Raw genomic sequence first — 23,753 nt, 5'->3', positions numbered from 1 at the left:
TTATTTTGATATATCACAGTGAAAGATTTATCGTCCTCTTTTTTTTTTTTTTTTTTTTTTTTTTAAAAAAAAAAAAAAAAAAAAAAAAAAAAGGAAAAGAAATATCTGGCAACGTCCAGACTAATAAACCTTGGGATGCAATACAAAGTCTATTTAATGGTTCACCCCAAAAGGGGATATGTTCCTATAAAATAGTTTCCACAAATCTTCATTTTACACAGACATAAGAAAGATGCAAAAGCATGAATTCTGAGCACCGTGTTATAATATAGTAGCCAGGCTACTGAGCATTTGCTTGTCCCAGGCATTACTTTCAGCTCTGTATGTTCAGTAGTAACTCACATGATCAGCAAGAGAACTATGTGGTAGGTACTGTTTTCACTCCCATTTCATAAATGAGAGGAGGTAAAGAAACAGAAAGGAAAGGGAGAGGTGGCTCAGCAGTTAGTGGCACTCGCTACTCTTGCAGAGGATCTGGGTTTGGTTCCTAGCACCTGCATGGCAGCTCACAACCATCTGTAACTCTAGTTCCAGGAGATCTGATGCCCTCTGTGGGTACCAGGCATGTACATGGTACATATATATGCAGGCAAAATATTCATACATATAAAAATGAATCTAAAGAAAGAAACATTAAGTAGGCTTGCTGAGATGGCTCAGCACTTGCCATCAAGACTAAACACCTGAGTTCAATTCCTGGGACCCATATGATGGAAGGAGAGAACTTCTCCAAAATTCTCTGACTGCCATGTGCATGCCATGGCACACACACACATCCACTGACATACATCCACAGGGACACACAGATACAATAAATTACAATATATACTTTTTACAAAAGAAAAGGAGTTGGTGAGATGGCTCAGTGGTTAAGAGCACTGACTACCCTTGCAGAAGACCCAGGTTCAAATCCTAGCACCCACATGGTGGCTAAAAACCATCTGTAACTCCAGTTCCAGGGGATCTGAAGCCCACTTCTGTCCTCCATGAGCGCTGCACAACACAGGTGCACTTACATACGTGCAGGCATAACATTCATACACATAAAAATTAATAAAAAAAGAAAAGAAATTCAGGGCTGGAGAGATGGCTCAGCAGTTAAGAGCACTGGCTGCTCTTGCAGAAGACCCTGGTTTGGTTCCTAGCACCCACATCGTGGCAAGAAACCATTTGTAACTCCAGTTCCAGGGGATCTGATGCTCTCTTCCGACCTCTGTGGGCATTGTACACATGTGGTGCACTTACATGCATGCACAGAAAAAGAAAAAGAAAATGAAGTATTTTGACCCCTCAGCCATGAGTAGTGGAGCCAAGGTTTGAACTCTGCACCGTGGTTTGTGTAATATGAATGGAAACGGACATTACCAACAGTGCCAGGCTCTGTGCTAACTAAGTACATTGCATGAGTTTTGCCACTTAATCCTACAATAGTCCTAATGAGCACTTGGCATTCTCATTCTAAAGAGCCAGGAGTCATACAGGCTAAGAGACAACTCACCGTGTCTTCTCAAGTCCAGTCTTTTCTAGAAGACTTGGTGATGTGCAGTGACCCTGGCCTGGGGATGGCTGTGGAAAGCTCTATACTGAGGACTTGTGATTTGTAACTAAGTCTTCAGGGTGCTGAGCAGCAAGTTTTTGTGCTTGTTGAAATCTTCACTCCTGTAAATGAAATAATTGGCCAGGGGGATCCAGCCCAGATGATTTAGATCAAGAGACATAGTAAGATAAGCTGAATATTTTCAAGACTTATAGCTGTGCGAGCCTGAGGCTGTAGCTCAGTAGATGGGCACTTGTCTATAGTGCAAGTCCCTGGGTTCATCCCCATACCTGCCTCCCCCAGATATGGTGCTTATCTAAATGTGTAGAGGGAAGGGGGCTGACTCAGGTCATTGTTGTTGCTAGCTCACCTTCCCCACACACTGGGTATCGGTTTTCTCAGAGCAGAATAGATGATAACTTATTTACGGTGAGCTGGGCGGTAAGCCTAGCTTCAATGTATCAGAATCTGAACATTGAGTGTTTTAGGTACATCTACAAATTGATCATCCCACCGGGTTCCAGGGTGTGGTCAGGGAGGGAGGTGAGTGGGCTCATGGAGTCTTATCTTTCCTAGTTGTGGCAATTTGAAGTGCTTAACATTTATTAGGCTGTTTTTTTGATGTGCAATTGACATTTGTTCCTACCACAAAGCCTGGAGAATTCAGATGCATGTGTATAATATGTATTAATAATACAGCTTCATGAGTAGCCCTGCTTGTTTTTGACCATGGAAAAGCATCTTTATTATATTATCTGTTTCTTTTTGTGGGATGGTGTGTGTATGTGTGCACAGGGGTGCAGTCAGAGGCCAAAGGAGGATGTAGGATGTCAGATGTTCTGCTCCATCTCTATCCGCCTTACTCTCTTAAGACAGTCTCTCAAGGAATCTGGGCTAGGCTGGCAGCCAGTAAGCCCTAGAGATCCTTCTGTCTTTGTTCTCCACCTATCCACCACAGAACTGAGGTCACAAGTGTGTGAGGCCCAAATGGGTGCTGTGAAGATTCAAATTCAGGTCCTCATGCTTGAGCAGTAAGTGCCCTCACTACAGAGCAATCTCCCCAGTCTCTCTCTCTCTCTCTCTCTCTCTCTCTCTCTCCCTCTGTCTCTCTGTCTCTGTCTCTCTCTCTGTCCCTCTTTCTCTCCCCCTCCCTCCTCTCTCTCTCTCTCTGTCTCTGTCTGTCTCTGTCTCTCTCTCTCTGTCCCTCTTTCTCTCCCCCTCCCTCCTCTCTCTCTCTCTCTGTCTCTGTCTGTCTCTGTCTCTCTCTCTCTGTCCCTCTTTCTCTCCCCCTCCCTCCTCTCTCTCTCTCTCTCTCTCTCACTGTCTCTCTGTCTCTCTGTCTCTCTCTCTCTCTCTCTCTCTCCCCCCCCTCTCTCTTTCCCTCCCTCCCTCCCTCCCTCTCTGTAACTATGGAGTGCTGAATGTTTCTCCTCTGTTCCTTAGGGCCATGGGAGAACTGTGCCAGGTGTCCTGGGAATGCTCCCAGCTGGGAAGAAGGAGTGTGAGGGGAGTGGGCTGAAGATGAGGAGGGACAAAACAAGACCAAGGTCCAGAGACAGATAAGAGAGAGACCCCAAGAGGAGAAGTGATGCTCTGCAAACAGAACGCTCTCTTGATGCGAGCCCCCTTCTCAGATAGGGATGGAGTTAATTCACTTTCCAGCGGCGTGTCATCCCGCCCAGCGGGGCGGCCTGCTGCCCCCCTCTCTGTCCCCTGCCCCCTTCCACACCCAGCTCCGGAGCCCGGGCTGCGATTGGCTGGCTCCAGCAGGGGCTGCCGCCGATTGGCGCTTGCTGGTCCCGGCCACTGAGTTTAAAGAGGGGGCGGGGGGCGCGCTGCCCAGCTGCGCCGCTGTCCCCGCCGTGCGCACCTGTCCGCGCCGTCGCAGCTGCCCTCGCCGCCCCTCGCGGTCCACGGCACGAGTGTCCTCGAGCCAGCGGCTCTCTAGGGCACAGAGGGAGAGCCAGGGCAGGCGCTGTCCAGCCCAGCGCCGGGCGCACAGTGGGTGAAGGACCAGCCGAGTGGACGTCGGGACGGCCACCATGGTGGCCACGTGCCTGCAGGTGGTGGGCTTTGTCACGAGCTTCGTGGGCTGGATCGGCATCATTGTCACCACGTCCACCAATGACTGGGTGGTGACCTGTGGCTACACCATCCCCACCTGCCGCAAGATGGACGAACTGGGCTCCAAGGGCCTGTGGGCTGACTGCGTCATGGCCACGGGTCTGTATCACTGCAAGCCGCTGGTGGACATCCTCATACTCCCAGGTAAGGACCCTGCACTTGCAAACGGCTGCCTCTAACCTCAGAGGCCAGTTGGGCCCGAGATGGGTGTGTGTGGGGTGCACTTTAGACAGGGTTCTCAGAAACGTTTTGGGGCTCAGAGACTTCTGGGTACGTTTTGGGCATCCCTAATCCCACTGTGAGAAGAGTTAGCTCTAAACAACCACCTGTAGGCCTCCGTTTCCTTATCTAGAATTTGGGATACGAAAGATAACTGGGATATTGGTAATGCCGGCCTGCGGCTTTGAGAATTTAATGAATCATAGATGCATAGTAGGAATCCAGCTGGTGTTAATTCCCGTGCTTCCCCATCCCAGGTTCCCATGGTCAACTGATCAAAAATACTTAGTGGCTCTGCCTTCCCTGGCCTCCCCACTCCCCATCTCGGACTTCCGGTTAGAGCCGGTCAGCAGAATTGCGGAGGAAAGAACAAAGCAGAACAATTTAGAGACTTTTAAATTTCTAAGTCCTATGGGAGCTGGAAGCATCTTGGTGAGTTTAGGTCCACGTCCAAGGTCGGCCCGGACTGCTGTTTAGCAAATCCCATTCGTTCTCTCCGGCCCCTGGGCCTGTCTTACCAGTCCTGTCTCCATCCCTGTTTCTCACAGTGGGATCTCCCAACAGCCGGCTGCAGCGGCACCCCTCCCCTGCTGCCAGGGCACATGCTTGGCGTCATGGTGGCAGAGGGTTGGGAAGAATCATTGCCCTCGGAGAGCAAACTCCACTAAAGCCAGCAGAGACACAGATCGCTGCTGAGGGTCACTCCCCTGGCGGAAGCTGTGTCCCCAAAGCAGAGGGGACGGAAGATTGGCAAACTTCCACCCCTCAGAAGTGGGGGTGGGGGAGTGGAGCAGGCCGTCATCTTCCCTTGGGTCCTAGAAGAGTTCCGGAAAACAGTTTCAATTCCGTTTTAAATGTGAAGCCAGTTGGATGACTTGGGAGGTTGCAGGCACCATCTCTGGTCTTCTGCTGGGAATCGGTCATGCCAGTGGCTTTGTGTCAGTCAAGTGAGGTTGCCTAGCTCTCGGGCCTTGGTTGATTTTGGGCATTTAAGGGCATAGCCTGGCCTTCATAAGATGGAGAGAAATCAGCTCTGAAGTTGCCAGAGAGTAGTTGAATTTGTGTCTTCTCCTGGGAGAGTCTTTGGCTCTCCAGAGACTCTGTACCCCTTTTAAGAGACTCAAGTGCCCCCTCCCCTTTTCCAAGGCCTGGAATTTGGAATAACCTGCCCACATCCAGGCTGATGGAGTGCTGGCTTATCTTTATCACATGATGTGGTGTTGGGAATGGAACCCAGCCAGGGCTTTGTTCATTCTAGGGTCAGCTCTCTACCTCCCTTACCACATCATAGGAAGGCCCAACTTGTGTCAGACCTGCCTTTCATTTCCCTCTTCTCCATTTGGATATTTAGATGGACAGAATTCAGAGAACCCAGGTCTGGACCCAGCTTGAGTCAGGCTTCAGGACTAAGGGCTCACAATCTGGGCTATCTGGGACAAGTTGCCAATCTTGATGAAAATCAAACCAACCACCTATCTTCCAGGATTGCTTGGGTGCCAATGAGCCAAGAAATGCATCCCTTCTTTGAAGTAGGAGATGTTTTAGAAAAGGCAGCTGGAATTGTCTATTGACAGCTGGGCATGAATACAGAGCCATCTGAGGGACACATAAAGTCATTCTCTGCTTTCTTCCCTTGAAATTAAATTATTGAGCCATTCAGTGCCAAATGATTTGCTTCAGAACACACAGGCTATATTCTGGGGACAGCTTAATTGTTCTGAGCTTCCTTTACCTTACTTACTGCATAGGGGTAGGGATAATCCTCTGTCAACATCTTCTGATTTCCAGACATGGCCTTGACGCTGTAGCATGTGAACAGCCCTGTGCCATTAATTTTAGAGCCTCCCTTTGAGATGACTGCTACCTTTGTGTGGGGCCTGGCTCTTCTTCCAGTTGCAGGGGAGGGGTTAGACCTCAGACTTCTGGGGTTCCTGGGGTCTTCAAGGTTATGCTTGATTCTGAAGGTGAGCTGGGCAGTGTTTGGATGAGAGCCCCTGAGGTGTCTACACTGTGACAAAGTTGCTAAGAGGGCAGTGTTGAAGCTATCTCTTGGTTCACAAGGAGGTTGGCCAGGTCTGACATGAGGGTTCTAGTCTGTGGGAGGCAGAGTTGGAGTTACTTTCTTGGCACTACCATTAACTCAGCCTCACTCAGGCCACTAGCTCTAAATCTGCCTGAGCAACCAAAACAAAACAAGCACGGTGAATCAAAAATCCAACACTTTTGAAAAATGTGTTTCAATGAAGAAAAAAAAGTAAAACTGAAATAGCAAATTTATTTTATTTTATTTTATTTTATTTTATTTATGTATTTATTTTTGGTCTTTTTGAGGCAGGGTCTCTCTGTAGCCCCTGCTGTCCTGGAACTCACTATGTAGACCAGGCTGGCCTTGAACTAACAGAGATTCGCCTGCCTCTGCCTCCTGAGTGCTGGGATTAAAGGTGTGCGCCACCACGCCCAGTGGAAATAGCAAATTTATATCTGCGAAATTCTCCCAGTACCTGTCAGCTTTATTCTATATAAAGCTGTGCATATAATAACCTGTGTCTTCATAAAGTTGTCACTTGGCAGTCTACAGAGAGTACGGAGCAAATAGCTTTGCTCTGTTCTTACTCAACTTACCTTTTCCTTCATTGATAGTTGTTTACATCTTTTATGGGTACACAGAGACCAAGACAGGTGTCTCCCCTCTAGGAATCCCCAGGGCTGGAGATACACCTTTTAAGCAATGACAGACATTTGGAAAAGCCTTAGCACCCGAACGAGACAGGAGATAGAGCTTGACCATCTATGGGGGGTAGGATTCAGGAGGACAGCAGCCTCTAGGGCAAAGGAAGAGAGAGGAAGCCTTAGTCTTAGCTCATTCTAATCCGAGGCCACGTGGTATTTATGCCTAATTTGAACTGGGGACAAAAATCACTTAGTACACTGAATATAGGACTGTACTAAGCTGGGTGTGGTGGCTCACGCCTATAAACCCAGCACTGGGAGGCTGAGGCAGGAGGATCATGAGATTGAGAACTGCCTGGATTACATGGCAAGATTACATCATGAAAAGAAATCACTGCATTAATATGGAGCTCTATCACTGAGAATATTTGCTGCTGAGTTTCGAATACTTGCCATAGAAACCGTTCTGAGCATTCTGTTAGTGACTTTAATCTTCAGTAGAATTCTATTAGAGAGATGGAGGTACCATTAATATTGTTACTCTACAGATGAAGAAAGTAGGACAGACTAGGTAATTGACTTGCTATGATTCCACAGGCAGAGTGTGCCACAGTTGACTGGAACCAATAACCAACTACCACAGAAGACTTCTTTGAACGTTTGAGTTTCTATGTGGAGACAGGGTCTCCCTATAGTCCAGCTGTCCTGGAACTCCCTATGTAGACCAGGCTGGCTTTGAACTCACAGAGATCCACTTGCCTCTGCCTCCCAAATGCTGGGATTAGAGGCGTGTACCACCACACCTGGCCTTCTATGTGAATCTTTAACCAGGTGTTATAATGTGAGTAAATGCTTGGCCTCTCCATCTGGGCAGTGTGACCAAATGGTCTGAACCTGAGATCCACTTTTTATTTTTCTAGCATTCTCTCTACCCTTGTCACTGAGTTCCTTTAAGAGTTGAAGTTGTGTAGTGATCTTGGGCAACACTTATTACATTTTAAGTCTTGGGGTGTGCAAGAAAGAGGAAGGTAGTGCTGAATTCCTGGAATGTGGGACTCAGGAATAAGACGATCCCTGGTCTAATCCACCCTCTCTGCTCTCTTTTTCCCAGGCTATGTGCAGGCTTGCCGAGCCCTCATGATTGCTGCCTCAGTTCTGGGTCTGCCAGCAATCTTGCTGTTGTTGACAGTTCTCCCCTGCATCCGAATGGGCCACGAGCCTGGTGTGGCCAAGTACCGGCGGGCCCAGCTGGCTGGGGTGCTACTTATTCTGCTGGGTAAGCTTCCTATGTGGTACCCCAACTTGAGTGAATGGATGACTCTCAGATCTTGAAGTTGCTACAAAGAGCAGTGTGAAAATAAGTCAAGAGAATCCCCTGGGCCCAGACCTTCTAATCTGTATCCCTTTATATAACATTCCAGAGGGAGTTTAAACCGGGGGTAAAGTCATGTCTGTGAGACACACTGAACCTGAAGATAGGATAAAAAAAATAAAGAAAAAGAAAACCTAAGGGGGACCAGAAGACAGAGGGTCAAGTGATGGTTCTCTATACAAACTTCATAGTAGACTCCCTTCTAGAATAGTTTGTATCCAGGCATTATAGCAGATCAGTGGTGGCTCCCAATTTGATTGGGATGAGAGACTCAGTACCATACAACCAAGGATGAGAGACTCAGTACCATACAAAGAACAGAGACGGAGGAGAACAAAGGAGGTGTGGAGGGTGGTAGACCAGTAGGTGATGGGTCAGTATTTTGCTTAGTGTTTGCCGTGTGTGTCAGGCACTATGGTAGGCAGTGGGAGGCTGATGGAGGAAAGACATTCTGCACTGAATGTTCATAAACGCTCCAAGATATGGTATGTAGTCATCTTAAGAAGGTTTGTATGCAGTGCACAGGTAGGAAAGCACCTAACTCATACTAAGGAGTGTCCCAGAGCAGGGGAGGCCACTGATGGGAGAGTTGGAGAGCAGGAACGAGTTCATGGATTGGAGGGAGGGACAGTCCAGGCTTAAGAAATGACACATGCTTATTCAGTTTTGCTGATTACATCTGCACAGTGGGGCTTGAATTAAACGTCTGTGGAGGGTCCTGTCTTCAGTACTGCAGAAATAACCCCGTATGATGGTGGACCACATGTGTAATCCCATTTGCAAGGTAAAGGTAGGAAGATCAGAAGTTCAAGGTCATCCTCTTGGCTAATGAGGCTAGATGGGATACATAAGACCCTGTCTCAAAAGAAAAAAAAAGTAAAAGAGAAAAAGAAAAGAAAATTCAGACCTTTCACATGAAAGTTCCAGAGTGAACAACTGGTAGAACACATTAAAAGGAACACAAACTTGTGGAGAGTGGGGGGCTAAATGCAAAGTATATATAGATATTCTTTTCTTTTCCTTCTTTTTTCTTGTTTGAGCCAGAGTCTCCCTGTAGTCCCAGCTGGGTTGGAACTTGATGTGTACACCAGTCTGGCCTCGATCTCACAGAGATCTGCCTGCTTCTGCCTCCAGAATGCTGGGATTAAAGGCACGTGCCATCAGGTTCAGCAACATTTTTTTAAAAAGTTCTGAAAACGACTGTGTGTTCTTTTGTTTTTTGGGGTGGGGAAGAGGGTAACAGGGAAACAGTGTACAGTTTGAAATATCCTAGATGAACTGGTTTTTCTTTATCTTAATTTATTTTTTACATTTTTGTGTGTGTGTGTATGTGTGGTGTGTGTGTGTGGTGTGTGTGTATGTGTGGTGTGTGTGTGGTGTGTGTGTGTGTGTGGTGTGTGTCTGTGTGTGTGTGTGTGTGTGTGTGTGTGTGTGTACATGTACATGAAGCTCTGAGGGTAGCTTGCAGGAGTCGATTCTCTCCTTTCACTGTGTAGGACTGGAGCTTGAACTCGGGTTGCCAGGCAGGCACCTGTACCTACTGAACCATCTTGCTGGCCTGGTTTTTCTTTTATCTTTTCAAGGTGGCTTGGTACAGGGAGACAGTTTGATACGTGAGGAAAGTGATGTGGGGCTGAGGAAGAGTGTGCATCCTTCAGTCCCTGTTTGTCTTCATTGGTCTCTGGGATAAATGGGGTGCTTGGTGACCTGATCCCTAAGGAAGCTGTACCTTGGCAGCAGCTCATCAGTTGAGTGGGACGAGGGGACTTGGAGCCTCTTCCAGCCCTGAATTTCTGATAGTGCTCACCTCTTCTGATTGCTGTGGTGGGATTTAGTTCTCAGCCGGTCACTGGCTTGCCCATGGGTTGCCTGTTGTTTTGACTAGACGGAGCTGGCTCTGGAAATGTAAAGTACATTGTGTTAAGGGTGGCCCCTGCTGATGTCCTCTAGGTCTCTACCCACCCCCCAAGTCCAAGAGCCTTGTTTGCCACCCTTGGGGGTGGGTGGGAGAAGCCAGAGTATGAAGGCTCCCTTTGTGCAGCTCTCCCGTTGGTTTCTGTCACTCCTAGGAGAAGCTGGTGCTGGGCCCAGGCTGGGTCCTGTGGGTCACTGATGGTGCTCCAGCTGAGGTGTGGCTGCTAAGCAAAGGGGACAGGGTGGCACTGGAGCTTCGGGGCCTGGGAATGGGCATTGTCAAGGCTAGTGCTGACGTGGAAACTGTGAACACAATTGAAGTCAGTTCTTCTTGGCCCTGAAAATCTGTTACTGTTTTTCTGAATACTTGAAATCAAGTCCTACCTCCATCTTCTTGACAGTTCAATGTGAAGAGTTGGTTCCTGTTGTGGGGGAAGAATAGGAGCTTGGCTGTGCAACTTCTTAATCTGGAGTCATTACCCAAGGAGGAGTCAGTGTCTCAGAGCTGGGAGGTGGGTGGAGGGTGGTGGTGGTGGTGGGGATAAGATTTGAGGAGCGTCTCATCTGTTTGTAGATTTTCTAGAGCCCCTGACAACCAGAAGGCCCTGGATCCTGACTTATTTTATCTTGTCAGGTGGAATCAGACCCAAAATACTCTGAGTGGGGACCCTACTGCTCTCTAGCTGTGTGTCTGAATAATAATGATTTCTTTCTAGATTAGTAAGAACAGAGAAATGAAGTGTGGATAGGACTTTGCCTGGCACCTGGCATATAGCAGGTCATCGTTGCTGTTGGTTAGATGAAACAGAGAGCTAACCCTAAGGTAGCTGTCTGTTCTTCCAATCACGTTTAAGTTCTGCAAGGATCATGTCTACATAGAGAACTGGTGAGGGGTGTACATAATAGCATACTTCTGGAAACACCACCTAACAGAACCTTTCCTTTGTTCCTTCGATAGAAACCACAATGTGGGGTTTCCCAGTTTGGAGAGTTTTGCTTCTCCTAACCATGAAAGAACCCCTGGTCAGTCTAATTCTCCCCTGGCTGTGTGCTAGAAGCTACTTTATTTGGTTGTTTCTTAGGAATGGAATGGAGAGTGGGAAGGAAAGGAATTGTACTTTGCTTTCTAAGTGAACTCCTTTTTTCTCCTTTCTTTTTAAACATCTGGCCCTGGGAACTTTATTTGTAGTAGAAAAAGTTGTTTCAACTGGGAGCTTTCGGGTTAATAGTGAATTATGCTAAAATAAAGGGTGTGCACAAGTGTGAGACAAATTGAGCTTGATGTGGAAAGAATGTTGCCCTTAATCCGGGGGGCTGGGAAAACAGAGAACGCTTTCTCCAAACTCATTTGCTTTTTATGCATAAGACCCAAATCTAGAGCTGGATGTGGTGGTGTATGCTTCTAGTCCCAGCACTAGGAAAACAGAGGCAGGCAGATCTCTGTGAGATTGAGGCCAGCCTGGTCTACAAAGTGAGTCCCAGACCAGTTGGGGCTACAGGGAGATCCTGTCACAAACAAACAAACAAACAAACAAACAAAACAAACAAACCATATACACAAAAATGTTTTAAAAAAGGATCTGAATCTAAATAAATTTCATCTGGGTAGTGACAGGATGCGGTGTCTCACTGTGACAGTGGCTTATGGTGACATCAATAAGTGGAGGTGCTAACTGCTGTATGAATCCTTCCTGTTTCTGAATTCTGTGATTTTATATTTTGGAAAAAAAATTAACAAGTGTCTGAGTATGTGCTGTAGCGGCAGAGCAACTGAAGACTAGGTTTGATCCCTAGCACACCACCCTCTTCAAATAAAAATAATTTTAACAAATAGCCATAAAACTTGCTTTAAAATGCTATGAAAATAGTAGATAATGATGCATGGGATAAAAACGAAGGGAAGAATGTTGAAAGCAGGCCAGGAAAAATCAGGGACTCAATATCCATTGATTTAATGATAATTGTAAACATAAGATTTTCCTAAAAGTCACTTGAGAGAGTGGAGCATGTCTGTCTGTTTCTCATGTCAATGCTTTAGAAAATGACAAATAGGAAAAGAAAACTCCAACTTTTCTAGTTTCAACTAGGAAGAAAACAAAAATAAATGTGAGTCCCACTCACAGCTCATTAAGAGATCTTGGGACTGGAGAGATGGTATAGCAGTTAAGAGCACTACTGCTCTTGCGGAGGACCTGAGTTCAGTCCCCATCACCCACATGGTGGCTCACAACTGCCTGCCGTTCCAGTCCAGGAAATCTGAGCCCTCTTCTGGCCTCCTCATGCACCAGGCAGACATGTTTGTGCACTTCCCTACATTCAGGTAAACACTCATATGCGTAAAAGTAAACAAATCTTAAAAAAAAAATCTTGTCAGTTGTTCCCTTACTACCCGTACTCTATCCCCGTATGTAGACCAGGCTCAGGCTTGGCCTCAAATTCAGTATCCTCCTGCCTCAGCCTCCCAAATGCTGGTATCACAGGTGTGTGCCAACTATACCAGATGCTTTAACTAATTTGTAAAACGCTAACATTAATGACTACTTAGGTTATATGTTGTGATAGTCTAGATAGTCAAAGACAGTGTTCAGTAAATTGTAAAATGTTAAATGGAGGATTAACAATAAAAAGTTTAGGGGAAGCCTGACGTGGTGGCACATGCCTTCAATCCCAGCACTCAGGAAGCAGAGGCAGGCGGATCTCTGTGAGTTCAAGGCCAGCCTGGTCTACATAGTGAGTTCTGGAGCTACACGGAGACCTCTCAAAAAAGACCTCCCCCAAAGAAAAAGTTTAAGGGAATGAATAGCAATTCTCCTATGCTCAAACTCCATGTCAGTAAAGTTCAATTCAGCTTCTCGGCTCCAGCTTTCAATTTCTCCACCCCTCAGGTCTCGGCTGTTTTTGGTACAAATCTCAGTATAGCAGGGAAAGTTTTCTTGTCTTCTTTCTTTTCTTTTTTAACCAGTATGAACAATATACTTAGAATAACAAGAAGTTTTAATGATGCTTTAAAAAGCCCCTTTGGCACATAGTATTGGAAGCCACAAAGCCTGAAAACACAAGTGTTCATCACGTGAAGGGAACGACGTCGGTGCCTGGGGATTCTTCTCTGCTTTTTTTGTCTTTTTCTTTCTGTTTTTCCCTCAGTTGTTATCACAAAGCCACATACATCTGTGTCAATCTTATTTAATGTCATCATATTTATTTTTCTTTTTTAAAAAGAATTTATTATTTTTATTTTATGTGTATGCATGTACTGCCTGCATGTAGGTAAGTGCACCTGTGTTGTGCAATGCCTGAGGACGGAAGAGGCTGTCGGATCCCCTGGAACTGGAGTTACACACAGTTGTTAGCTGCCATGTGGGTGCTGGGATTCGATCCTGGGTCTTCTGTAAGAACAGTCAGTGTTCTTAACTGCTGAGCCATCTCTTCAGCCCCAATTTTTCTTCTTTTGTGTGTATATGTGTGTGTGTGTGTGCGTGTGTGTGTGTGTGTGTGTGTGCCACAGGAGGACATCAGGTGTCCTGCTCTATCATTTTCCTACCTATTCCCTTGAGACAGGGTCTATCACTCTACCTGGAGCTAGGCTGGCAGTCAGCAAGCCCCACAGATCCTCCTGTCTCTGCTCCCCCTCCCCCAAGGGCTGAAGTTACAGATGTAAGTGGCCCTGCCCAGCTTTTTACAGGGGTGTTGGGGGTTTGAACTCAGGTCTTTATGCTTGCAAGTGTTCTCACACATTGAGCCATCTCCTCAGCCCACATATATTTATTTTTCTTTTGCTAATAAAAATAGTTGATACTTAGTAATTGTACATAGTTAAGAGGTTGTGTGTATCATATTTAACTTATGAATATTACCATGTGACATTTAAGCTCTAGATGAAAAGATACCCTTCACTTTCATTGCTCCAAAGATAACTTCTTAACTAATTTCTGCTTGGTTAAGTCAATTCCTTGATCTTTTTTTCGGTCTTTTTTTTTTTTTTTTCTTTTTTTTGAGACAGGGTCTCCCTGTAGCCCCAGCTGACCTGGAACTCACTGTCTAGACCAGGCTGGCCCTGAACTCACAGAGGTCCACCTGCCTCTGCCTCCTGAGTGCACTGAGATTAAAGTCATGCGCCACCATACCTGGCTCTGTTTTTTTTTAAAAAATATTTTATTTGCTATTATTATTTTATGTGTATAAGTGTATTGCCTGCATGTACATAAGTGCACCTGTGTTGTATAATGCCTACACAGGTCAGAAGAGGACATCAGATCCCCTGGAACTGGAGTTACAGGTGTTTGTCAGTCACCATGTGGTTGCTGGGAATCGAGCCCCGGTCCATTGCAAGAGCAGCCAGTGCTCTTAACTGCTGAGCCTTCTCTCCAGCCTCCATATCTTTAACCTTTAACAAGGGTGTATCCTGCCATCTAAAGAACATATCACATTGCGTTATTTCAAACTTGTCTACAACACAGGCAAATATGTTTAATCTTTAAATGGAGTGAGATTCTGCTTGTTAGCAGACCAAGTCCAGCTGGATGTGTCTACAGTGTGAAGCTTTCTCCTTTCTTTCTAGCACTTCCTCTGTCTTTAGTTTTTACTTTTTTTCCTCCAAAACAAATAGATTCTCCCTCATTCTTCTGTAGTTAATGATGCATCTTTTGCATCTTCTGAAGGCAAAAGAAAAGAAAGAGTAAAAAGCCAAAGTGCTAAGATTCCTGTCTTATTTTTAGAGACTTGATTTAAAAATACGGTCTGACATAAGATGAAAAAGGAAGAAAAGTTTTTGTTCTTCTTCAATCTTTTTTTAAAACTTATTTTTTAAAACTGTGACTTTTCAGGAAAACCCTTTTTTATCTCCGCCCCCCCCCAGATAACAGGACCATTCCAAACTCTTTTCTTTCTTTCTTTTTCTTTTTGGAGGAGGACTACAAATAGAAATAAATCTAGCAAGCTCCCTATGTTTCAAGAAGGCTAAAAGTTAGTGCAGTTTTATCACCAGTTCACATTTTTCAGTAAGGTGGTGATTTGACTTGCATTTTTAGCTTTACTGGTCAAAACATATCCTTTTCTCCCTGAAAACCACTGCTGAAATTGAGTAAATTCTCCCTTTTTTAGTTTCTAAACAATTTTCAACTTGGGTTCAGCTGGTGGTCATTGCAGTGGGCCTCTCATTTCCTTTCATGCTGTGTGTGGCCTGTCATTTCTCGGTGGTTTTGATGTGGTTCATCCTTGTGAGCCACAGGAATTCTACCCGGAGTTCGTTTACCTACTAGGAAAGAAGGCGCTGGCTGCTGCCCATTTGCCTGGCTTTGCATGGAGTAGAAAGAGGGAAGGTGTTTTTTTTTTCCGTCTTTTTTGAGACAGGGTTTCCCTGTAACCCAGCTCGCTATGTAGACCAGGCTGGCCTTGAACTCACAGAGATCTGCCTGCCTCTGCTTCCTGGGTGCTGGGACTAAAGGTGTGGGCCACCACACCTGGCTCAAAAGAGGGGAGTTTTTAATCTGGTAAACCATGAGCTCCTGACTTGAAGTGTGTTAAAGTCACATTAAAGTTTTGTGATTTGAGAAGTTAGCTTTGGTGTACAGGCAGGGGAGAGTGGAACTAAAAGGAGACTCCCTTTTAGTCATCTGTCTATCTGTCCATCTGTCCTTGCATGCATGCATCCATCTATCCATGCACCCACCCATCCATCCATCCACCCATCCATCCATCCATCCATCCATCCATCCATCCATCCATCCTATCTGTCTCTTACCTGTCTACCCATTTACTCATTCAGCCCTATGAGGTCATTATACAAATATAACTTTCCCCACCCCCTTTTTCTAGTGAGCTACATAAAATAGAATCTAACAGAGTCCCTAACACAGACAAAGTCAACTGAACAACTACCCTTGGAAGACAGAGCCTGATTCTTTTCCTATCTGAAGATAACCTCATTTTATTACGTTTAGGAAATAAGGAAGAACTAAGTGAACTAGAGACAATTTTCAGGCTTATCATATAAAATTGAGACCAAATTTGATCGTTCTTAGGTTTCACAGAGGTGAGGAATAGTTGTGTGTGTGCATGTGTGTGTGTGTATGTGTGTTTTATGTGTAACTACAAAGCAGCCAAAAAGCCTAATGCTTAATTTGAAATATGAGCTGCTTTGAAACCAGTTACTTGCTTGTGGGATAGATTGGCTGGATTGGACCAAATCAGCTACGCAGGAATGAGACCGTTTTTTCCTACACCATTTCACTTCCTGCCTTTTCCTCTCACTGGGCCTTGGCATTGGGAAGTTCTTGCTCATTTCTTGTTTTACCTACAGCAGAGTGAATGCCTACCCGGGGGACTAAGGGGGTTTGCTGAATTGCACCTTGCCCTGGGGGAAAACATGGCGTTCTCTCTGGTGCAAACACTCTAGAAGTGGATTTCTGTCCCCTGTCTTTGTAGAGGAAAAGGTTCCCTCTGTACCTCATTGTATGACTCCAGCAGCCAAGAAAGTCTCCAAGAGTATCTGATTTAGTCCATGGCCAGAGGAAGAGTAGAAAAGACTTTCCCTTGTATTTAATGTTTTCAAAGGCCTGGGCTGGAAATGAGGAACACAGAAAAACAGTGGTCTTGCCAGGCACGGTGGCATGCCTTTAATCCCAGCACTTGGGAGGCAGAGGCAGGCAGATCTTTGTGAGCTCGAGGCCAGCCTGGTCTACATAGCAAGTTCTAGAACTGCTTGGGCTACAAGGAGACCCTGTCTCAACAAGACAAAAAACAAAAAATACCCCACAAAAACCCCCAAACAAACAAACTAGTGGTCTTGAACATTCTTCATAGAAGGAAAAAATCCTCTTCTCACAGTTCATATATGGAAACAGGCATGATAAGGCCTGTTCTTTAAGAACAGGGATGCCATTGATATATATGATTTTAACTTCTTAGATACACTATACAAATTCCTTGATTGTTTGGGTTGTTTACAGTTAAAAGAGTTAATTTAGATCGTGAGACAGCCAATGGACAGGGCTGGCCATGGAGCTTAGTTGGTAGAGTACTTGCCTAGCATACATGAAACCATGGGTTCAGTCCTGAACACCACATAAACCAGGTACGGTAGAGCATGCTGTTATCCCAGCACTCAGGAGGCGGAGGCATCTTCATACCAAATTTGAGGCCCTGTCTCAAAACAAAATAAGCAAAAAGAAGATCAGTTTGGTCATTTCACAGCCTCCCAGTCTCAATCTCCTGCCTCTGACTTCTGATTGGGGCCAGTACTTTTTTTTTTTTTAATTTTTTTTAGACATTTTTAAAGATTTATTTTGTTATTATTATTTTTTAACACATTTAAAACATTTGTTGATTTTTATTTTGTGTTTGTGCTTTTTAAGGCTAGGAATCACATCTCTTTACTGTGTATCTATACCTTGCTTATGGGGTGTGCTTAGTCCCTTGTTAATAAGAAACTGTTGTCAGTTACACAAATACCATGAGATTAAAGTCTTTAAAGACTCAATGAATAAGACTTAAATCTTTTCTTTAGTTTATAGTTGATGTACAGGGCTATTACGTTTGAGGGCTGATGTTAAAGAAGAAGTATATTTCTTCTCTGTGGGCAGAAAGGGTAAGATAGGAAACTATGTGTAAAATCAGAAAAAACAGCTTGCTGAGTTGAAAGCCACAAGTGTGCCCCTGGTGGCAGAGGCCAGGCTGGCAATGCAAGGCCGTATTGAATTTGCTGAATTTTTTGGCTAACAGCTGGAAATCTCATTGTTCTGGTTAGCTTCATGTCTGACAATGAAGCTAATGCATTGTCTCAAGTTAAAGTTTTCATTAAAATTTCTGTCCTGTGCTTGAGAGAGATCAGAGGATACTGAAGGAAGCCATGGGGTTGTTTTGTTTTGAGTTGTGCTGTCCAGTAAACTGGTCATTAGATACAGTGTGACCATTTAAGTTAAAAACATTAAAACTGAAAAATCAGATCTTTAATTTCAGGAGCCTCATGGAAGATGTTCAATGGTCCTATGTATCTTGTGGTTACCCTATTTGGTAGAGCTGGTTTAGAGGTCTAAATTTTCTTTTAAGAAGTCTGGGCCAGGGACTGGAGAGATGGCACAACAGAACACTTGCTGTTCTTCCAGAGGACCTGGGTTCGAGTCCCAGCACCTACATGGTGGCTAACAACCATCCATAACTCCAGTTCCAGGGGATCCAATATCCTCTTCAGGCCTCTGTGGGCACTGCATGCATATGGTGCACTTACATACATCTAAGCAAACATACACATAAAACAAGAATAATAAATAAAATATTAAAAAAAGAAGTCTGGGCCAGAGAAGTGGCCCAGCAGGTAAAGGCATTTGCCATCAAACCTGATGACTTGAGTTCCATCCCTAGAACCCACATGGTAGAAGGATAGAACTAACTCCTGAAAGTTGTCCTCTGACTTCTTCCTATGCACTGTGGCATGTGCACCACCTCCATGCACACACTCACATACAATAAATAAATAAAAATATAATAAACATTTAAAAGTCATAATTGATTATTGTCAACTTCTGGCATAGGAAGAAAGACCAAATGATGCAGAAGCCATTTCTTTGTTTTAATCTATAAAATCTAAACCCAATAAAGAAGGTTAGAATGATTGGTGAAAAACTGTAAATAAAGCTCCGCTGTGGTGACTCATCATGACAAATAATATCTGGATAAAATCCTTGAGTGAATTCTTTTACTTCACAAACTGTTGGGGTTCGTAGTCAGGAATGAATGCATCACACAAGCCCTTGGCTGATACACCACCGATGCCTAGCAATGTTCATCTCAGTAAGAGAAATTGACTAATTTGAGAAAACAAGGTGGAAAACTGAGGTGGGCACCATCTTGTTTGCAGTCAGTGAGTAGCCAAGTCATCACTTAGCCGGCATCCACTGAGCACATTCTCTGTACCTGGTGCTGAGCTAAACACTGAGTTTATAGACATAAATAAGACATGACTCCTGCCTTCACAGAACGCAGACCATGGAATAGAAAACAGACATAATTATAATATGATTAAGTAAGGGTAATATAGAATTATGACTATAGTGAGTTGGGGCTGTGGCTCAGTTAGTAGAGAGCTTGCTTAGCAAAACCTGGGTTCCAACCCCAACACTGGCATAACCCAGGCTCACACTTGTAGTCCCAGAACTCAGGAGGTGAGGCAGGAGGATCAGAAGTTCAAGGTTATCCTTGGTTACATATCATGGCTACAGAGTGAGTTCAAGCCATCCTGGGCTCTATGAGACCTTGTCCTGAAAAATAAAAAACCCCAAGCCCAAACCCAGCAAACAAACAAACAAACAAGCAGGAGTAACTAGATATATAAAGGCATGGCATGTAAATAAAAACAAATACTTCTGTTTTGAATTTAAATGAATTTATATTTAGTTTTTACAGGGGCATTTGTCTCTGCTACTTGTAAGAACCAGCAATTTGACACCTCTATTATAAACCAGTGTATTCTATAGATGCTGGGATTGCTGAGGGAGCAGCGCTTTTGTTTACTGGGTTTGGGGAGTTCTTTGGTAGGGGTCTGTGGAGTGAACTTGCCTGCCCAGTGCACTGGGTGTTTGTTGAGTGTGCCCAGTCATGGTCTCTCCCTGTCTCTCCAGCTCTCTGTGCCATTGTGGCCACCATCTGGTTCCCTGTGTGCGCCCACCGTGAGACCACCATCGTGAGCTTTGGCTACTCGCTGTATGCAGGCTGGATCGGTGCTGTGCTGTGCCTTGTGGGTGGCTGTGTCATCGCCTGCTGCGCCGGAGATGCCCAGTCATTTGGTGAAAACCGTTTCTACTACTCTTCCGGCTCCAGCTCACCAACGCATGCCAAGAGTGCCCACGTATAAGAGGGCTGCTAGGCTGCCCACCGAGGTGCTGTAGGTGCTGGGCCTGGGGCCCTGGGTTTGCTCGCCACTTCTCTGTCAGGCACTAAAGCCAAAGGTCTAGAAAGCACCCTGCCTGGCATTTTACAGTCTTAACACCCTTCCACCCCACCACTTTTGGTTACCTTAAAAGAAATCTCTAGTTCAGATAATGCCCACACAGTTATCTCACGGTGTTGCCCGCTGTTAGCTCTTTTCTTGGGCATTTCATTGTTTATTAAAAAAATATTTTGTTTCTCTCTTAAATTTTAAATGTCTTGGGAACATTGCTGACTTGGGTGTGGATCCAGAGAGAAATAAAAGACACTTTTCAAACTGTTGCAGCTGAGAATGGGGGCCTCATAAAGACATGCCTTTGTTTTCTCTTTCCTCTTCAGCTCCAAGGTCACTTACAAATAAGAGATAGAAAATGACAGAACAGGGCACAAGAGGTGGGAGGCTTTGGAACTTTCTCTTCATGGGAAAGCTTCCCTTTTAAAAGTTGGGGTGGGGATTGTTTTTAGTTTGTGATTTTACACTTATCTGTTACACACATTTTTCAAGATTGATCATTTTTATAACCATGGGTTTCCTGAAAGTTTCTGTTCACCAGTATGAAGGAAATGAACTGAATAGACTTTAATTATACAACAGGCAATTGTATGAGGATTATAACTTTAACTGACATTCCACAACACATTTTGATTTCCGGGTTTGGATGATGTAGTTTTTAGTTGCATGTGCTTCAAATTAACACATTTTCAAAAGTTCCCCCCCCTTCTATCTCTGTTTCCATTCTGTTAGCTATCTTGAAATGATGTTTAACATAAATTGTACTATTGAATTTGGCTTCACGGGTGTGAATGCTGATGGTGGATCAGTATCTGAGACCCTGGACTCTCCAAACACGATTGATTGGTGCATTGTGTTCAGGTAAAATCTGTGCAATAAAATAACAAACTGTCTGCAAAACTGGCCTTCAGTCTTCTGTTCAGTTCAGAGTATCGTCTGATTAAAAAAATAAAAAAAACCCTTCATTAATCTTGTTATAGGGAACCTGATCAGTGAACTAAGAACAAATCATTTTGGCTTGTGGAGATGGCTCAGTCAATAAAGTGCTTACTGCTCAAACATGAGGACCCAAGTTCGATGCCCAACACCCATGTAAAAAGATGGTAATCCCAGGGCTGGTGTGTGTGTGTGTTGGGGGGCAGTTCAGGAGGATCCCCAGGGAGTTTGGACAGTTGGTGACCTCTAGGTTTAGTGAGAAAACCTGTTTCAAAAAAAATCAGTGGAGGGCAGTTGAGGAAGACCCCTGATGTTGATCTGGGCTTCTACACACATATGTGCACATATACCTACATACATGTATGCACATACAAGAACAAATCATTCTCTGTTGCCCTAACTAGTCAATAAGTTATATTTTATTTATTACATCATGGCGGTAATGTGTGATCATAAAAATATAACCTGGTCATTCCTTAGGTTTCTTCAGTGTGAGTTTCTTGCTCCTATGTCATGGGTAAATGAGTAGCAACGGAAAACCAAGTTCTAACAATGATGCAACTCTACTCCTGTATCTCCTTTGAACACTTGATTAAAGGACTGTTTAAATCTAAAGAGAGAATTAAATAAACTCATTCTATTTGATCCTTAGTTATAATACCCAGATGTGTTTTGTCCAAATAGATTTTGTAGATGTTTGGAAAGTTTGAACAAAGACACAATTAATTTATTTTTATTTTTCTATTTATAAACTCAAGTTATGGGTTTACTCTAAGAGAACAGATTACAATTTTTGGCAGTTTTTTTTTTCAAAAACCCCACTAATTCTAGGGTTGGGCGATGCCTCAGTGGGTGAAACACTTGCCATGCAAACCTGAAGACCTGAATTCCAAGTCTCCAAACATAAAAGCCATACATAGTAGCACTGTAATCCTAGGGGTCCCTACTAGGAGATGGGGGCAGAGACAGGGTAATTGCCAGACACTCATGGGCCAGCTGCAGGAGTGGACAGGAGAGACCCTGTCTCAAAACACAAGGTTGGGGGCTCATCCTCTGAACCCCCAAGTGCACTATAGCACATGAGCTAGCACACACATGAACACACACACACATACACATAGTATGAAGATTTAAAGTGCTAATTTTATTAGCTAGTGCAGTATAATCGTATGGCTGGGAAGCATTCCCTCTTTGGAAACACCCATTGGGCAAGTCATGCCCAAATAACCTGATACAAACTATTTTCCTAAGTTATTTATTTTTTAAACATTTTATTTATTTTTTTTTATTTTATGTGTATGAGTATATTGCCTGCATGTATGTGAGTGTACCCATGCCGTGCAATGCCAGTGCCGTACAGGTCAGAAGAGGGCTTTGGATTCCCCTGGAACTGGAGTTAAGGAGGGTTCATAGCCACTATGTGGGTGCTGGGAATCGAACCTGGGTCCTCTGCAAGAGCAATCAGTGCTCTTAACTGCTGAGCCATCTCTCCAGCCCCTCCTAAGTTATTTATACAGAAAAGACCATGTTCACGTTGATAAAAGTATTTGCTTTGTTATGATACAGTTTTTGTAAGGTTATAAGTCATGTGGCTCTATCAGAGGATGCCCTCTACCTCACTAGCCTTGTCAGGCATTATATAAACTATGGAGCAAACAGCCTGTGGGAGGCAAGTGAAGCTCTGAGGCCTCTTGTCTCTTCAACCAATCAGAAACATTGTCACATACGGTGTTCTCTTTCTTGGGGCCTTGCTGTTTTTACTCACCTGGATTTTGCTCACCCTCAGGAAGCGGTGTGTGACCTCTACCTAGATTTCCTTGAAGCAGGAGAGGGGAGACTTCAAAGTTCTCGCTGATGTTGTCTGACGAATTAGGACTCATTTTATAGGTCATGATTAAAGTGTTAGGGTTTGTTATCAATTTATGATAGGAAGCTAGAGACACTGTAGGACACTGTCAGGCATCTGTGAGCCATGTCTATAATCTGGTTTTCTAATAGCCACATTACAAAATGTGCTAAAAGTAAACAAGTGAAATGAATTTTGTATGAAAATCATCTATCCAAAATATCCCCATTTCAGTATCTGTGCAGCTCACTGTTCTTTTTGTATTAAGATTTTGGATTCTAGTCTGTTTTGTATTAACAGCACATCTCAGTTTGGGTTAGCCACATTGGAGGAGCTCAATAGCTACAGTTAGAAGACATTGGCTTGATTAGCCTAGCTGTAAAATACTGGGTCCTATCTCACAATTCTAAGGATTTTGATCTTATTTTTTTCTGCTCTCATTAGAGTTCTATTTGGCAAATACAATTTATTGAACAATTATAACCAATCTTCATTCAAGTGAAGACAGTGACCCCCAATCAAATGTAAAATGGCAGCCCCAACATACTTTCTGCCTAAACAACAGAGAACAGGGAGCCCATGCTCTTGAGACTTGCTCCTGTCAGGAACTTTCCACTTTTAATCCTCCCCACAATCCTTGTTTCATGGCTGAGAAGATGAGAGTGGAAAGATTATGTTGCTTATGAAGGTCAGGTACCCACTGTACAGAACCAAAAGGGATTTAAGTCTATTGAAACCTAAAGCCTTCATTCACCCCCTGAAGACCTTATCACTTTAGGGGATCAGGCATTTTCTTCTTCCATAGACACCCGCTCAGTAAATCTGTGTCCAGGGCCAAGCGCCTGCATTTGGGTATACGCCTGTCACTCGGATGGGATAGTCTCTATACCACACTTTGAGAAACAGTGAGTTGGAAACAGGTCTTTCTCACGTTTTTTCTGGAGTGCTGCTAGTACTCTCCCTTGTGCCCTCTTGGATGGTCATTGGTGACTGGGTGATTTGGAGAGTGAGACTGTCATTTCTTCAACCTCTTCTGAAGAGGGGATCTTTGGATTGAAGATGTTCATGCTTTCTAAGAACTCGATAGAAAGCAAATTAGAGAAAGGAATGTTTCAGGGGATGAGCTGAATCTAGAGATGCCAGTGACAACCTTAGCAAATAAAAGGAGAAAATTGTATGCTTGAAGAACACAAGTTACATC

General features: G+C 44.3%; 1 protein-coding gene across 1 annotated transcript; it reads left to right on the top strand.

Annotated features, from left to right (window-relative positions):
- The first annotated feature begins 3,391 nt into the window (after positions 1 to 3,391).
- On the top strand, positions 3,392 to 20,670 carry Cldn11 (claudin 11). The gene is made up of 3 exons (XM_008830109.1): positions 3,392 to 3,805; positions 7,662 to 7,826; positions 19,451 to 20,670. Exons 1-3 carry the CDS (start codon positions 3,580 to 3,582, stop codon positions 19,681 to 19,683), a joined length of 624 nt encoding a protein of 207 aa, XP_008828331.1. The 5' UTR covers positions 3,392 to 3,579; the 3' UTR covers positions 19,684 to 20,670.
- Positions 20,671 to 23,753: the final 3,083 nt, after the last annotated feature.

This window comes from Nannospalax galili, unplaced genomic scaffold (assembly GCF_000622305.1).
Source record: "Nannospalax galili isolate Female #2095 unplaced genomic scaffold, S.galili_v1.0 scaffold33, whole genome shotgun sequence".
In the NCBI taxonomy this organism is placed as follows: Eukaryota; Metazoa; Chordata; class Mammalia; order Rodentia; family Spalacidae; genus Nannospalax; species Nannospalax galili.
The sequence above is the reverse complement of the archived record's forward strand: the minus strand, read 5'-3'. Positions and strand labels throughout refer to the sequence as shown.

Bases quoted from the DNA above. Each gene is read 5' to 3' on its own strand.
- Cldn11 (XM_008830109.1), top strand. From the start codon at position 3,580: ATGGTGGCCACGTGCCTGCAGGTGGTGGGCTTTGTCACGAGCTTCGTG. The intron at 3,806-7,661 runs GTAAGGACCCTG...TCTTTTTCCCAG, and splicing joins GGACATCCTCATACTCCCAG to GCTATGTGCAGGCTTGCCGA. The intron at 7,827-19,450 runs GTAAGCTTCCTA...CTGTCTCTCCAG, and splicing joins GGTGCTACTTATTCTGCTGG to CTCTCTGTGCCATTGTGGCC.